General features: G+C 36.0%; 2 protein-coding genes across 2 annotated transcripts; one reads left to right on the top strand and one right to left on the bottom strand.

Annotated features, from left to right (window-relative positions):
- Positions 1–1609: 1609 nt before the first annotated feature.
- On the top strand, positions 1610–6809 carry LOC120336304 (uncharacterized). The gene is made up of 5 exons (XM_039403954.2): positions 1610–1973; positions 2621–2737; positions 3487–3611; positions 3788–3925; positions 4372–6809. Exons 1-5 carry the CDS (start codon positions 1869–1871, stop codon positions 4898–4900), a joined length of 1014 nt encoding a protein of 337 aa, XP_039259888.2. The 5' UTR covers positions 1610–1868; the 3' UTR covers positions 4901–6809.
- Positions 6810–7875: 1066 nt separating this feature from the next.
- Positions 7876–11318, bottom strand: LOC120336468 (uncharacterized). The gene is made up of 2 exons (XM_039404153.2): positions 10875–11318; positions 7876–8073 (listed from the first exon to the last, which is right to left on the bottom strand). Exons 1-2 carry the CDS (start codon positions 11288–11290, stop codon positions 8025–8027), a joined length of 465 nt encoding a protein of 154 aa, XP_039260087.1. The 5' UTR covers positions 11291–11318; the 3' UTR covers positions 7876–8024.
- Between the last annotated feature and the right edge of the window lie 2562 nt (positions 11319–13880).

Genomic DNA, 13880 nt, shown 5'->3' with positions numbered 1-13880 from the left:
CACCGCTCTCATGATAATCCATCATTCTGTAGTCTCGTCGCCACTGCTGAGAATATGTCTTGACCAGTGCATGTTCCAGAAAGCGCCAAGCACATGAGTATCTTATATACCTAACGAACACAATCAACTGCGCTAAACCAGACGTATCCGTGAATTCATCCAATTGCAAAGCGTATTTTCCTCCTTTGACTCTATCAATCAGTTGGCACCTAATATCTTGACCCATTTCGCTGATACGTCGGCGAATGGTATCCACAGACATTGGTATTTTTTTCATTTCCTTAGTTACCTTGTCTCCATTCATAATTTGACTAATTGCAATATGTTTTGATTAGTGTTTCTCCAAGGGTGTGGTTTTTTTTTTTATCTTTTGCGATTAAATATGCCACTTCATACAATGCCTTATGAGATTTTTCTAAGATTGTGAGATACTTCGTCATTGTTTTTTTTTCGCCTAACAATTCTTTTTCAGATCGGCGGAAAAATGTATTGGTTTGCCAATGAATTCTGGATGCTTTGCTGTAAGATGGCGTTTCAATCTCACTGCTTTCAGGCTCTCGTTGGCAAGAACACCGGAACAAACAACACATTGAGGACGTGACTCATTTTTTATGAGAATACACGTGAAACCAAGCTTTATAAATTCTTCGCTGTACTTCCGCTTATAAGGATGGTTTGAATGATGTATCTGATGAGGGTGAGGAGATGAGTCTTTTGTCGGGCGTTGATCCCCACTGCTTGAAGACGCAATGATGTCTGAAGGTGCAACCACGAAAGACTGTCTGAATGGCAAAATCTGCGCTATCTGAGCGCTTCTGAAACGTTTATTGTTACTTCAATTTTGCATTTATGCTGATTGGCCAATGTTACGACAGTAAATAAGGAAGTGTATACTCGGGGAAACATTCATAATTATAATCAGAGATTTATAAAGTTGTTATACATAAATACGCTACACAGACGCGATGCTCATATTTATGGAAAATTTAAATTGTTTCGCGACCCAGAGCGGAGGGCTTCGCGACCCAAATTTGGGTCGCGACCCCGTAGTTGCGGATCCCTGCAGTATATAGGCGGTCCGCCAAAATTTTGGTCAGTTTTCACTGGTCCATCACTCGAAAAGGGTTGCAGACAACTGAGCTAAGGGGCTTTTCCGGAAATGATGAGCTTCGTTAACTTGTGGTGCTCATCTGATTTTTGTCGAGTTCGTAGATTTTACAAGATAACCATTGAACAAACCAACGTTGCAATAACTTGACTAGAGAATAGTTTAACGTGTACGTGTGCCAGAGAATTTGTCCTGACTTGCCACCATCGCGGATGTGTTCCATGGTGTAGAGAAGACACTATTCTCGCTGCAACAATCATGTGTTTGCATTTTGAATAAGATGCGTACCCGATTTATCAGCATTTTGTATATTCTAAATATCAATATTTGTATGTCCCCATATTCTAAATACTTTTTGTTTTCGCTACTGGCACAATTAACTTTGGTTTGCAACCTAAAATTTGAAACGATACAGTTCGTAATTATTTCTCCCACTTATTTTGATCTCGATTAATAAAAATTAATGTTGAGCCAATTTTTGTTCTTGTTCAGCGTAAAAAAGGAAATATGCTTACTATAGGCCTATATAATAAACATTTATTAAAGTAACATTGCAAGGAGGAGGAGGGGCTGCGGTAGGTGGGTCGCTGATACAGCGCCACAGGAACTATTGTGCCAAACGAAAAGTAAATGGACCATGACAATAAGATTCCATTGATTCACAGCATTGGTCTCATTTACTTTCATCTCTCTTTTACACACACTGATCGACAAGCACAAGCGAAAGGGATTGCAAATGCACGAAGACGTTTAGTGAAAAATGGCGCAATGTAAGAACACTTGTTTTATTAGATTTCGAAACGAATTGATGTGGAAGAAATTGTGGTTAGATGAGCCGAATCCGAGCAAATTTGCAACGACTGCGGTAAGTTTACATTTTTCTCAAAAATATCTTCCGAGTATTGTGATGATCTTGTTTGAATGCGATAACTGATATTTGTTTCAAAATTTCAAATTATGTGAGTATGTAAATACGATTGATATAACTATGTGTGAGAATCTAAAAAGTAATAACGGGTCTGAAGGAAATACGTGTCTGTATGAGTATTAGAAACCCTTCAGACCAAAATGAGAAATATAAGGAATAATAGTATTCTATATGTTTTCAACGTCACCTACTGAGTAGGATTCGATTATGGATTAATATTATAAATCAACCAATTTGTAAGGCACAGTCTTTTCGTACGGACCAATGATTAATTTAAAATATCATGTACCTTTGTTTACAGGTATTAATTTTCACACGTCTGCCCGTGTTACAATTGTTCGGGCGTCGTTTCTTCGCACCTGGTTCCTTTGATATATTAATATTGAATAGACGATTCGTAACTCGAAACTCTTGTAATTCGTGTTTTCATGCGATAACTTTGTCCAACGAAAAATAGACCACAATTATCCATTTGCCTATACCCTGGACTCGAATCTAATATTTAGATTCTCCGTATGATGAAACTCCATTACTACTTCCGAATTGCCATATATCTAAACATATTTAAATAATTTGCGTTTTAGTGGATAGGAACACAATACCCATTTCTAGTATACCGAATTGTCTGTTTTATATATTCGGCATCGATTTTGTCTTGGAACTCTTATCAAGCATCTCAGTTATCATCAGAACAACTTGTGGTAAGATATAAAATGTATAAGTAGCTCGTATTACGTTATAACTGTTTGCAAATCCAATACCAGTATTTTCTCATTCATAATTATGCGATCGCGATCTTGCCGTGAACAATCTTAAATGAAAAAAATAAGAAAAGTTCTTAAATGGATGGACACGGAGGCCAAAACGAAGTAGCATTAAAGTTTTAGTTCGAAGTATGAAACATATATTTGGGCCTAACAAACTTGAGCAAACTATTATAAAAAAAAAATACCCAATATGTTGGGAAACTGCACAAGCATATTGTCTAGAAACTTCTCAAAAATATTCATGCACTGATCGAATCCTCGGACGACACCGATACACCATCACTCTTCCAACACTTTCACTCCGAATAAGAACCCAATCAATTTCTTATGTCCTCTCCTCGACCATTTGAATCTTTATAGATCTATTTTGTGTCAAGTCTGGTAACTTGAGTGATTTTGGAACGTTTATGAAGAAATTGCGCATGATGCTGGCCAATTTTTCTATTAACACAATTCGATCCGTATGAAACTAGTTGATAAACAATTGATATATAAGACACATTTTGCTCATAGTGAATATATATTAAGCATCAGTTGTTGGAACAATCCAAAATATCACCATTTAAAACCTCACAAGACTAATTTAGTGTTGCGTTGTATTTGTTGTTGTTGAAATATATGATATATGTTCACGTTATATCGTTTGATTTGAGACCTGACATATTCGCATATATTTCATACAGGCTGAATGGTTCTTATCCTACCCAACATGGAGTTTTATGATGCTTACTTTGTATTGCACGTTGGCCCTTTTACTGGCTGGTTTCAACTTTGACAATGACTGTCTCTGTAATGATGACTTTTCGTGGTAAGAAAACTTCATTTTGTTATATGAGGAGAACAGCGAAGATATACAAATAATCGATTCATAAAATTCGATTACGTACTTGTAAATCTAATGCACATTTGGTTAAATAAGATGATTTGTGTTCTGGGAGAAATTGAAAGTAACTTTGTTGTTATCGAAATAATATACACATTCAGGTATCATAAAGTCTGTTGGGTCTTGCACGTTATAAGCTTTAACGGTTCTTTGGCATGCATGATTGGATCAATTGCTCATTTGATCGCCCGATCTGCTAACAACACTGAAGCTATGACATACACAGAAGTATTTAAAAGGTATCTACTGCTAATATTTTTTCTCCCTTTCCAGAGGTGGAAAATTTACACAGGATTTTATCCCCCGCGTTTGTTGAGTGTAACGCCACCGAATCAGGCACCGTAACTCAAGTGAAAAACGAAAGATGACTTGCTCTTGCAAAGTTTTACAAAATGATGACTGGATTTTTGGTGCTCCAGAAGTATGCGCACCAAGATGTCGCACAACATGAATCCGAACCGGTACATACATAATATGTTCAGGTCGTGCGCCATCTTGGTGCGCATACTTCTGGAGGTCCGAATTTTTTTAATTTCCAAACTGAATTATTCGGAGCCCGCGAGAAAATACTTTTAGAAATGGGTGTCTTGACTGTGATCAACGTCATTTACAGGCATGATGCATAATAAAGATAGCAACCAGATAGTAACTTGTCAATGAGAAAGTTTTTTTTTTGTATTTTCAGTGACGACATCAATTTCTACGTCATAAGTCCTATGGTGATGCTAATCGACGTTTTCATCCATGATATATCGGTGCGACTCCTGCATTTCATTTATCCGGACGCCTGGTTCATCTTTTTCTCACTAATTCACGTTTACAGATGGGCTGCTGGATATATACCTACCCACTTGGTATTTTCGTTTACCGATATACCGGCCTCAATGCCTTCTCTATTTATTTTGTTTGTTGTAGTTATCTATATCCCAGTCATTCATCAAATTGCATTCGGAATTGATTCATTACGAAAGAAACTACTAGTGGTAATGTGGACAAGGTTCAAGCACGAAAGATTACAAACCACTCATTCTCCATATCGCAATACTACAGTCAATCGCTGTATTTCTCAGGAGACTACTTCGTCATTTGCATTTTCGCCTAATAGTGCTGGTCTCGACGGGCTCAGGCAAAGTACGGATGACGTTTACGGAGTGTCCAATGAAAAGCCGAAACAAAAAGAACATTATGCAATGAAAATTCTGTCGTCGAGGTGAAAGTTAATTTCATTATTGCCACTGTACCCATCATATGGAGGCTGCATATCTCGACACTATATTCTTATTATTCGATACACAAATGGCATGCAAGGAAAATGTCTATGAGTTTATCTTAGTTTCGTCAGATAGAATCCTGAAAAACACTGAATATAAAAAAAAAAACTTTAAAACTATATCAGCCTGAAACATCTTAGTTTATGAAAAAAGTTTTCCCAACATATCTCTATACAGTCTCTATATGTTTTATGGCGATGCTTCTATTCTATTTATATGCTCCGTGTCTAACATGTATTTATAGGAGCTGAATATTCACAATGATTTAACTATGGAAGCCCTCTTTACTTACGGTACATATTCTGGAGTTTGTAATAGGTTCGTTTCTAAGTACAATATCCTTTCCCACGCGTGGCCCTCGCATACGGCTGCCATAACGTCCTTAAGATTTGTCCTTATTTTGAAGGTCTTTGTCTTAGAAAATATTTTTGTCGTTATTTCTAAGAAACGTCCTTATTTTGACATGTGTCCTTATTTTGTGGGTAGAGGTTCTGATACCAGGCACTTAGATTAGTAAATTCGAATGATTGATTTGCGAGAATTGATATTTTACAACCTCATTGATTGCTACACGCATTCATTCTGTAATAACAGCAAATTAATTGACACGATGACTAAACAATAGCCTACCGGCCAAAATCAGTTCGTGTAACTTGAATCAAAATACAATTTGAAAGTGAGATGGAACAGATTGTTTTCAAGAACAGACAACTGCTGGAGCAAATCCTTTCTAGTACAAAGTATGATTAGACACGGGTCGCACTGGCATGCATAGATTTTGTTTATTACATTTCGTTCCTCGTTATCTTATTATTATGTTTCCCTGCTGACTTATTTTTGGGTTCATATCGATGACAGCCCTGGCTATACATTATTTCAAATATCAAAGCCCTATCTCACACATGACTTTAAGCTGTCTCTTCAGTTTGCTCAAAATGTTTTTTTGCTGACCACTTTTTATATTCTAATATCCCCTTCCATTGCCATATTTACTCAAACCAATCACTTGAACTTTAGGTTAACTCCTATATTTCATATACGTGGCTTTGTTTTTCATTCAAGGCTGTCAAGTACATCATCCAGGAATAAACGGGTAAATGTACTGGTGCTTCAATGGAAACGACTGCCAAGGGTAGGGTTGATATATCCATCGTGATTTTCGACACTTCAAACGAATGTACCATTTTATTGGGTCTGCGCGTACGGTGTTTCAATATGCATTTTAAATGCTCTCAAAGAGTCAGATTGAACAAACTTAAAGTTTATCTTATATAAATGACATGTGTGGTGTTTCTAAGAAGCTGCCCAAAACATTGGAACACCCCTTGATATTATGAGCAACGGGATATTCATTTAAGTTCTAATGACCTCAAAGCACATGGGATAAGGGTTTTTAACATCTGTTTTTGCTAAATCCGAATGTTTAGAATCAAAAAATTCGAAATAAGCTCATAGCATGTATGTAGTTCATGACTGACTGTAATGTGTCGAATGTGGGTGAGTCGAATTCAGAAAATGAGTCATTAATTCATGCACTATTGGTATTAAGGAATTGGTTAGTTTTTTGGAAGGTTTTAAACATGTGAATCGAACGAAAATCATTAACACGTTTCATTACACTGGATGTCTGATTAAATCGCATGCCGAAAGCTTCGTACGAGGTTGCGCTGACATTCGCTGAGCACGAGTATTCATAAGTTCTTATTTTCGTGAATTTTTTGTAGGCCTACTCATGCGATGTTGCTCCGGCCGTATTATACTTTTTATTTTTGTGTGTGTATTTGCTTGTTTTATGACAATTTCAGAAAATTGCACCGTATTATAACAAAGAAATAAATGTCTTGTGCTGGTAGTGCGCTTCTTTTTGGGAGTGCAACCTTGGTAGTCAGTAGTATATATTTGGTATTGGTCTATACTCGTCCACCCTAGGTGGGCAGAGGCCTGCGCCAACAGTCATTTCCTTTTTTTTTAGAAATTACCCCAATTAACGAAACAAGAAAGACAGATTGAAACGGCCAACCAAAGATGTGAGTTATGAGTTATCGTGACGGACGGCTCTTTCAAATTGCAACTATTGAAGTTTGACTGATAGCGTGAGGAAATTTATGACATGCGTACTTTGCATTGTAATAGTTTACACTATACTTGACTGACATCAAAAACCACTGCCCTCGCTACCCGGCTTTGCGATCACACCATCTCTTCTCAGTCTGACTTTCGTTAAGACCGGGCGTGTAATTGTGTATATTCCGTACTATTTTGCTGGATAATGAAGTACTTAACTTACGTCATCAAACTATCAAGGCCATATATGATATAATGAAATGGTAAGAATAGCGTTTTAGACCCCCTGATCTTGAAAAAAGGGTACAAAGAATAAATAACAGGTAAAACAACAAATTGTTGATAATACATTTTTGCACTTCTCATTCATACGTGGAGCATTTGAGTAAACGTTTCAAAAATCCTGCACAGGATTAACCTTTCATATTATCTCGTTTGCGTGTTGCAACATTTGGGCCAGGAATTAGTAATTAGAGAATGTCATTTCAGGAAAGCATCATGAAACTAAGCATGAAAGCCTGGATAAAACGTCGGATCCTGTTCGAATGAGTTGTTAAAGTAGTAGGAGCGATAGGAAGGCACTTTATTGCAGCACCTTGTGCTGAGGATAAGTAAAACTTTTTCTCGTATCGTTGTCCGAATAAGAAACTCAGCATTTTATCGTGCAGGGTAGTGCAGTTCATGTCTCCCAGTGAATGCCCCAGAGTAACCAAATAAAATATATATTGAAGACCGAATACTTATATGTTTAGCGGTTTTCGTCTTTCAAAAATATTGGACTTGATATTTGCAATAGTGTAACAAAGTAAAGGGTTGAACATTACTTTATACATACTTTTAATTTTTTTTTAATTCTACGAACAAAAGTTAAATGTTAATTTCATATTTTAAACACACGGAGAAAGGGAACATTTGTATTTTGGTTCGATTGATGTGTAATTCTGAAAAATATTGAAATCGGTCGTGTTGTTTAATTACTCTGCATCAAAACTTCTTCACGCTTCTATTTCAAACTGTTTAGAATTCGAGTTAAAGATGCGTCTGTTGCCGATCTGTAATGCAGGAAATTTCGATAAATTTGATTGGGTTAGCGAAGAATGGAAATTGCTAGATAGTAATCAATCTGTGAAAGTAAAGTTATAATTTATAGTTCTGAATCATTCTGTATATTTTCACTCTATATCCACTTGCGCACAAAAAAGGCCTATGAATTGGATATATCGATTAAGTTAAACCTATGCATGCTTTTCAGGAATTGCAATGCGTTGAATACTATTAGTAAATATTCTTTCGTTCCGAGAAACTCACACATTCCGTTTCTGTAATGTGATTATTTATAAAACAAAAATCAGAAAGTTGTGTAATCATATCCAAAGTGGCAAGAGAATAAATAAATCCAATATATGAATTTATTCAAGTTAGTTCGCCATGACGTTAGTATATATATAACTGTATGTCAGATGACTGTTGTTATTATTTATGTTATTTGACATAGCGAACAGCTACAAAATATGTTTCCTATATGGAATATCTTACGCATAAGAAATATATTGCGTGGACCTGGAAATTCCAATGTAGATGTTGGGCGCTATCATAAAACGTATCATAATGTTGAGATATATTTGAATTTCAAGTATTTTAACTTTAATCGTTAATATTATATATTATTCGTCATTTAAACTTTTCTGTTGAGGCTTGTTTGAAGCACACTTGCCTAAAAGTGAGAAATAAACGTCAAAAGTGCCTAATCTACTTACGGTTAAGAATTTGTTCAAAAAGAATTGTTTTAAATCAAGTTTTTTTGCCTGTTTTGTTCAAAATGGCTGTACTATTTGATTTTTTTGTATTAAATAGGTTGAAGAAAAATGGATGTAAAAACTTGCCAAGCGCTCTTTTTTTGCAATAAATTCTTCAAAACGCCACAAATAACGATAGAGGCTCACGCACACCTTCTCAGGTTGTCGCGCAGTGGTTGGCGCAGTAAGACGCAACCGATAACGTAACGCCATTACGTAAACGACCCTGCGACGAAACCACCTTGCGAAAATTGAAATGCAATCGAATATATGAGTTTGTATAATCTTGAAAAACTCTATCACTTCAACCTTAAAAACAAAGCTTGCTAAGCATAAATTATTTAACCGAATAGTATTAACCGTAATAATTTTCATTTCTGTTGGATAGAAATATATATGAAATTTCATTGTGCAATTAATGCCTTCATGTCAATACATGAACTCAAAATCCACACCATGGCGTCATAACAGATCAGTTGAGGCGTCTTTGCATTAGAGGACTCTTACAATTAACATAGGCCAGGCCAGTATGTTCCCCAGCTTTTCCCTTTAGGGTAGGGGTGTTTCAAAATTTAGGGGGGGGGGTAAATAATTTTCTATTAGAGATAAAACTAGGCTATTTGTATTCTTAAAAAAATGGTATGTATTTAAGAAACGATGTACATGGGGGGGCCCCAAGTTGATTGACGGCGAGCCAAAATCCAGAGCAGAATGAAATTGTAGGGCCAGAAAAGGGGAGCGAGGAAAAGTGCGGGACGACACGGCTGGGGTTCAGGGCGCGCTTAAGCGCCCTGAGAAAATTTTGAGAAATAGGCACCAAAATAGGCTCTGAGCTTGATTTTTGATACACCTAGCATTGCAGATTGTTATGTAATAAAATCAATAATTATAATATTTAGCTGATAGAATTCTCGGGGAATAGATAACAAGCACGGCTTTCAACCGTAAATATATACTACCACGTTTCAACAAGTAATTTGCAACTGATAGTGACTAATGAAGTTACTTGCTCATGACATTGTATGAATGGCTACTTATGGCTTGTTTTGTTACACATTTCTAATTTTTTTGAACATGTTACTTTTGTATGAATTAAATTTTGAAATACGCTCGTCAACTGATCATAATGTTGTATTCCTTCAGAACTGAAATATTTTGTAAGGAGACAAATCGCTGAAGTTTGATTCTTTTCAATAAAGAAATAAAAACGCTGTTATTCATCTAAAAAACGTCTGTTTTCAGTTCCTAGTTTTCGTTTTGTGACATCTTTAAGCCTTCTTAATATATGGCTGACATCTAAAATACTGCAGTGTGTAATCATAATACCCATACCTATACATAAGATACCGGAATAATTCAATTGTTACGAAATAAACGTGCTTAAACTGTGATAATGATGTAACAATAGACGGTATCTAAAACTCAAAAGGTACCACATGAAGGGTTAAACTATTTCACTCAAGTTCGGCGGGCCATTTTAAATCGTCACACGGGCCGTAATTGGCCCGCAGACTGCGGTTTAGAACCCCTCAGTGTGGAATCGCACCTCAAAATTAGGGGGGGTGTTTGAAATTTTAGGGGGGGTGTTCACCCCCTATAGGGGGGGTGTAGGGAAATCACTGGGCCAGGCTAGCGTGTCTCATCCGCCGTCGATGTAAGCATATTCTTCATTATCGCAACCCACTCGTTTTGCCGAAGGCTGCCATTCCTCTAATTAATTTTATAGTAGACTTGTGAGCTAATTTTCATGATTTTTCTTACTCAAAACGTCTCTTTGATATCTCGAATAAACATTCCGGTTAAAATCTTATGACTTTTGTGGAGATACGAAAGTCGCGATAAATGTACGCAATAAAAGTAAAAGTCAAAATAGAAATTTTTCCTCACATTTTTAAAATTATATTTCCAGCTGCCCGAATGCAACGTTTTGGCGTAGTTTCGGGGCGATGAAAGGGGTATTTCAATAAAAAATACAGAAAAAATTTGATTTAAAACAAGCTCTTGTTTTAAAACACGATTTCTTTTTTAGGATTGATAAAAAATAAAACCCTACTTACGGTTCTATTTTATGTGTGTTTGTTACGGCAAATGTAGGAGAGGTTGCCACGTCACTGCTGCCACTTTGCAAGTTTGTTTTAGCTGGACCCGGCGTGTAACGAGATAACCTTCTTACTAATGTGGTCAAATCAGACGTGCCCATTCTATCGGCTGGTACATCAGGTTCGATTCCTGAGACATCACACAATTCTTCAAGCATTTTATTTTCTCTGATACGCGGGGTCGTTGGAACAACAGATGAGCGGCGTCGAATTCTGTTAGGATGGTTTCGAATTAACAGAAGCTCTCGTTCAGTTGACGTTTGCTTCTGCGCCGCAAAGTCTATGCAACAGCTTTCTGCAATCCCCATCATTGTTTTGTTCCTACTGTTCTTAATCCATCCCTTCTTATAATCATGTACAAAACTTTCGAACATTTTCTGAATCCAGCGAATATCATTTAGAAACTTATATTGTTTTGCTATTTTCTTTCATGACGTCATAATGAGTTAAAAGCAAAACTAATTTCTCACAAATGATCAGTAAGATAAAATCCTTATCCTGAAAATTATATGAAAGAATTCACCAAAAGTTTTCAGATTGAATTTCGAGAAAACTGACGCGGCGAATCTAAAACAAAATCTGGTTCGACTGCAATTTGTCATCGACCTATGCTATGATCTGAGTAGTGGTATTGTTTATGTAAGGCAGAAACAGATAAAACGAGAATATCGGTCGGAGACCGCAGACTTATCGATCTAAGGTTAGGGGATCCCCCAAAACAGCGCTTTTACTCCATAGTGACACCGTGTGTCCTATCACTAATTAATTAATAATTCGCTAATTATACGACATAATTCATCGAAAATCAATAGGCTTCTGATCCGAGCTATGATGTCAACCTCGCTTTCGTGAGATATCGCGTGCATCTAACAGACAGACAGACAAATACCATCAACATACTTACCGATTGAAATCGATAAGTAACAAAGTAACTTTCCATATCCCACACTTCACTTTCCTTTCTTCATCTTACATATAGTATCGACTATAGACGTTACTGCATCCAACGGATGACAATCCTGTGACAATGTCAGAGAAAGACGTTGTTGAGAGGAGGCTTTAGTTCTTCTGAAATATTTCATGATTCAATTATGCCATTGTCAACAACACTTTGTTTATCATGATGTTTTTGCCAAATTCATTTTTATGCTTTATGCTAATTCTGATTTTGACACCCCGTGTTGCCGAGTCGACACATAACCGATTTGTTCCGTTAGCTATTTAACTAAGCTTATTGTATATTATAAAAATGGGTGCATGTCATAATAATAATATTCAAATTTTAGGTAATTTTTTAGTTTTACCGATTCACGCTTTACACAACTAAGCCCATAAACAAGTCCAATAGGTATTTATGTGTGTTTTGGGTAATGTGTGGAATGTGCATTTTCCATGTGAAACTGTCCTGCATTTTTGGTATCTCCTATTTATTCGTTTTTGTTTTTTCTTTGCTTTTTTGTCTTTTTACTTGTGTCCCGTGTTAGTCGTCACTCGTCAGCCATATTTACAGCGGGGAAAAGCAGATATCTAAAGCAGCATTAGATTTGAGGTAGGGTCAATCGCATGAGACGGAGACGTCAAGGCGCCAACCACTCCCATTATGGCAATTATTAAGGTAACCAGGATACTTCGACCTGGACATTACCTGATGAGTTCGAGAAATCCAAAATTTAACTCTAATATATTTGCGTATGTTGAGCATTTTGAAAACTCTATTGGAAATTTTGGTTTTAAAACTTTGACTCAAAATTCCTTTCGGACAAAAATTCATCTTCTTGTACATTGGGAGCTTCGAATAACGCCTCCTAAACAAAACAACTTGAGAACCGACCTAAAAATAAAGCGATGAGTTTTAAAGTATTTCGAGAACGAGAATAACATTGGCATCAAACTTTGGCATAGTAAAGTTTTTAATTAGAAATTTCAAATTGGATTTCATATATAATTGTCATTTTATCTCGGAAAGTCCATGCCTAATCTTTTTGATTATGTATATATCTATTCTATTAATTAAAAAACATCCGCTTACCTTAATGTTGCGTCAAAAAAATCAACGACTACGTTATCACATATTTGATTAACTTTAATTAGAAAACGGTCGGAGAAAGAATTGAGTAATTACTCGGGTTACTTGGAGTCGTTCCCTTGACCCGTCGATATCATGCACCTGATGAGTATTTGCGGAATGCTTGTTGTTGCACGATGAAGATTTTGCCTGGCATATGGCTAAAAATAGCAATTATAATGCTTTGATTAGGATATTTGAAATTTTAGTACGTTATTCCTTTAACCCTTTCCATCGTAAAAGTAGTGTGCTTAAAATTAAATTAATTAATTAAATTTATCTGGAAATTGGTAATATTTAAGGCAAACTTTTCAAATAATATACTGCTACTGATAATTTGTACACTGATGCAGTTTACGTTATTAGTCGCTCGAAAATCGACTCGGTGACGGAGTTATATTCTTTCTGGGAATGAGAAGTGAAGTAGGTTAGCTGACAGAAGTTGTATGTTTTGCGTTGCTTGAGAACACGCCGATACGTTAAATAAAAAAAATTTTCAAATGATTATGGATCCTTGACCGGTCTATGGCCAGTAGAGTTGCCAACTTCGACAAATTTTAATAACACTGGGACATTAATAATGGTGTTCCTTATGGCCAACTTCAAAAATAATAATTAAGAATGAAGTATTTGTAATATTATAACTTTCATAATATATGCTCACCAAGTTACTTTTGTGACAGATAAAGTTGACAGCTTGAAATATAATTTCCCATCTTGCCAAAATGTCGCTTTTAAAATTTGAAACGTTTTCTTAATATAAGGTTAAATATTCACGTAAATGAAATGGCAAATAAACTTATTGAAAAACAATAATATGCTAATAAAACTGCAGCAAGAGCTTAATTCACCGAGATAATATCATAATATATATTATGTTAGACCACTCCAGATTATTA

The sequence above is a fragment of the Styela clava genome, chromosome 2 (genome assembly GCF_964204865.1).
Source record: "Styela clava chromosome 2, kaStyClav1.hap1.2, whole genome shotgun sequence".
NCBI lineage: Eukaryota > Metazoa > Chordata > Ascidiacea > Stolidobranchia > Styelidae > Styela > Styela clava.
This window is presented reverse-complemented; position numbering and strand designations above follow the sequence as displayed.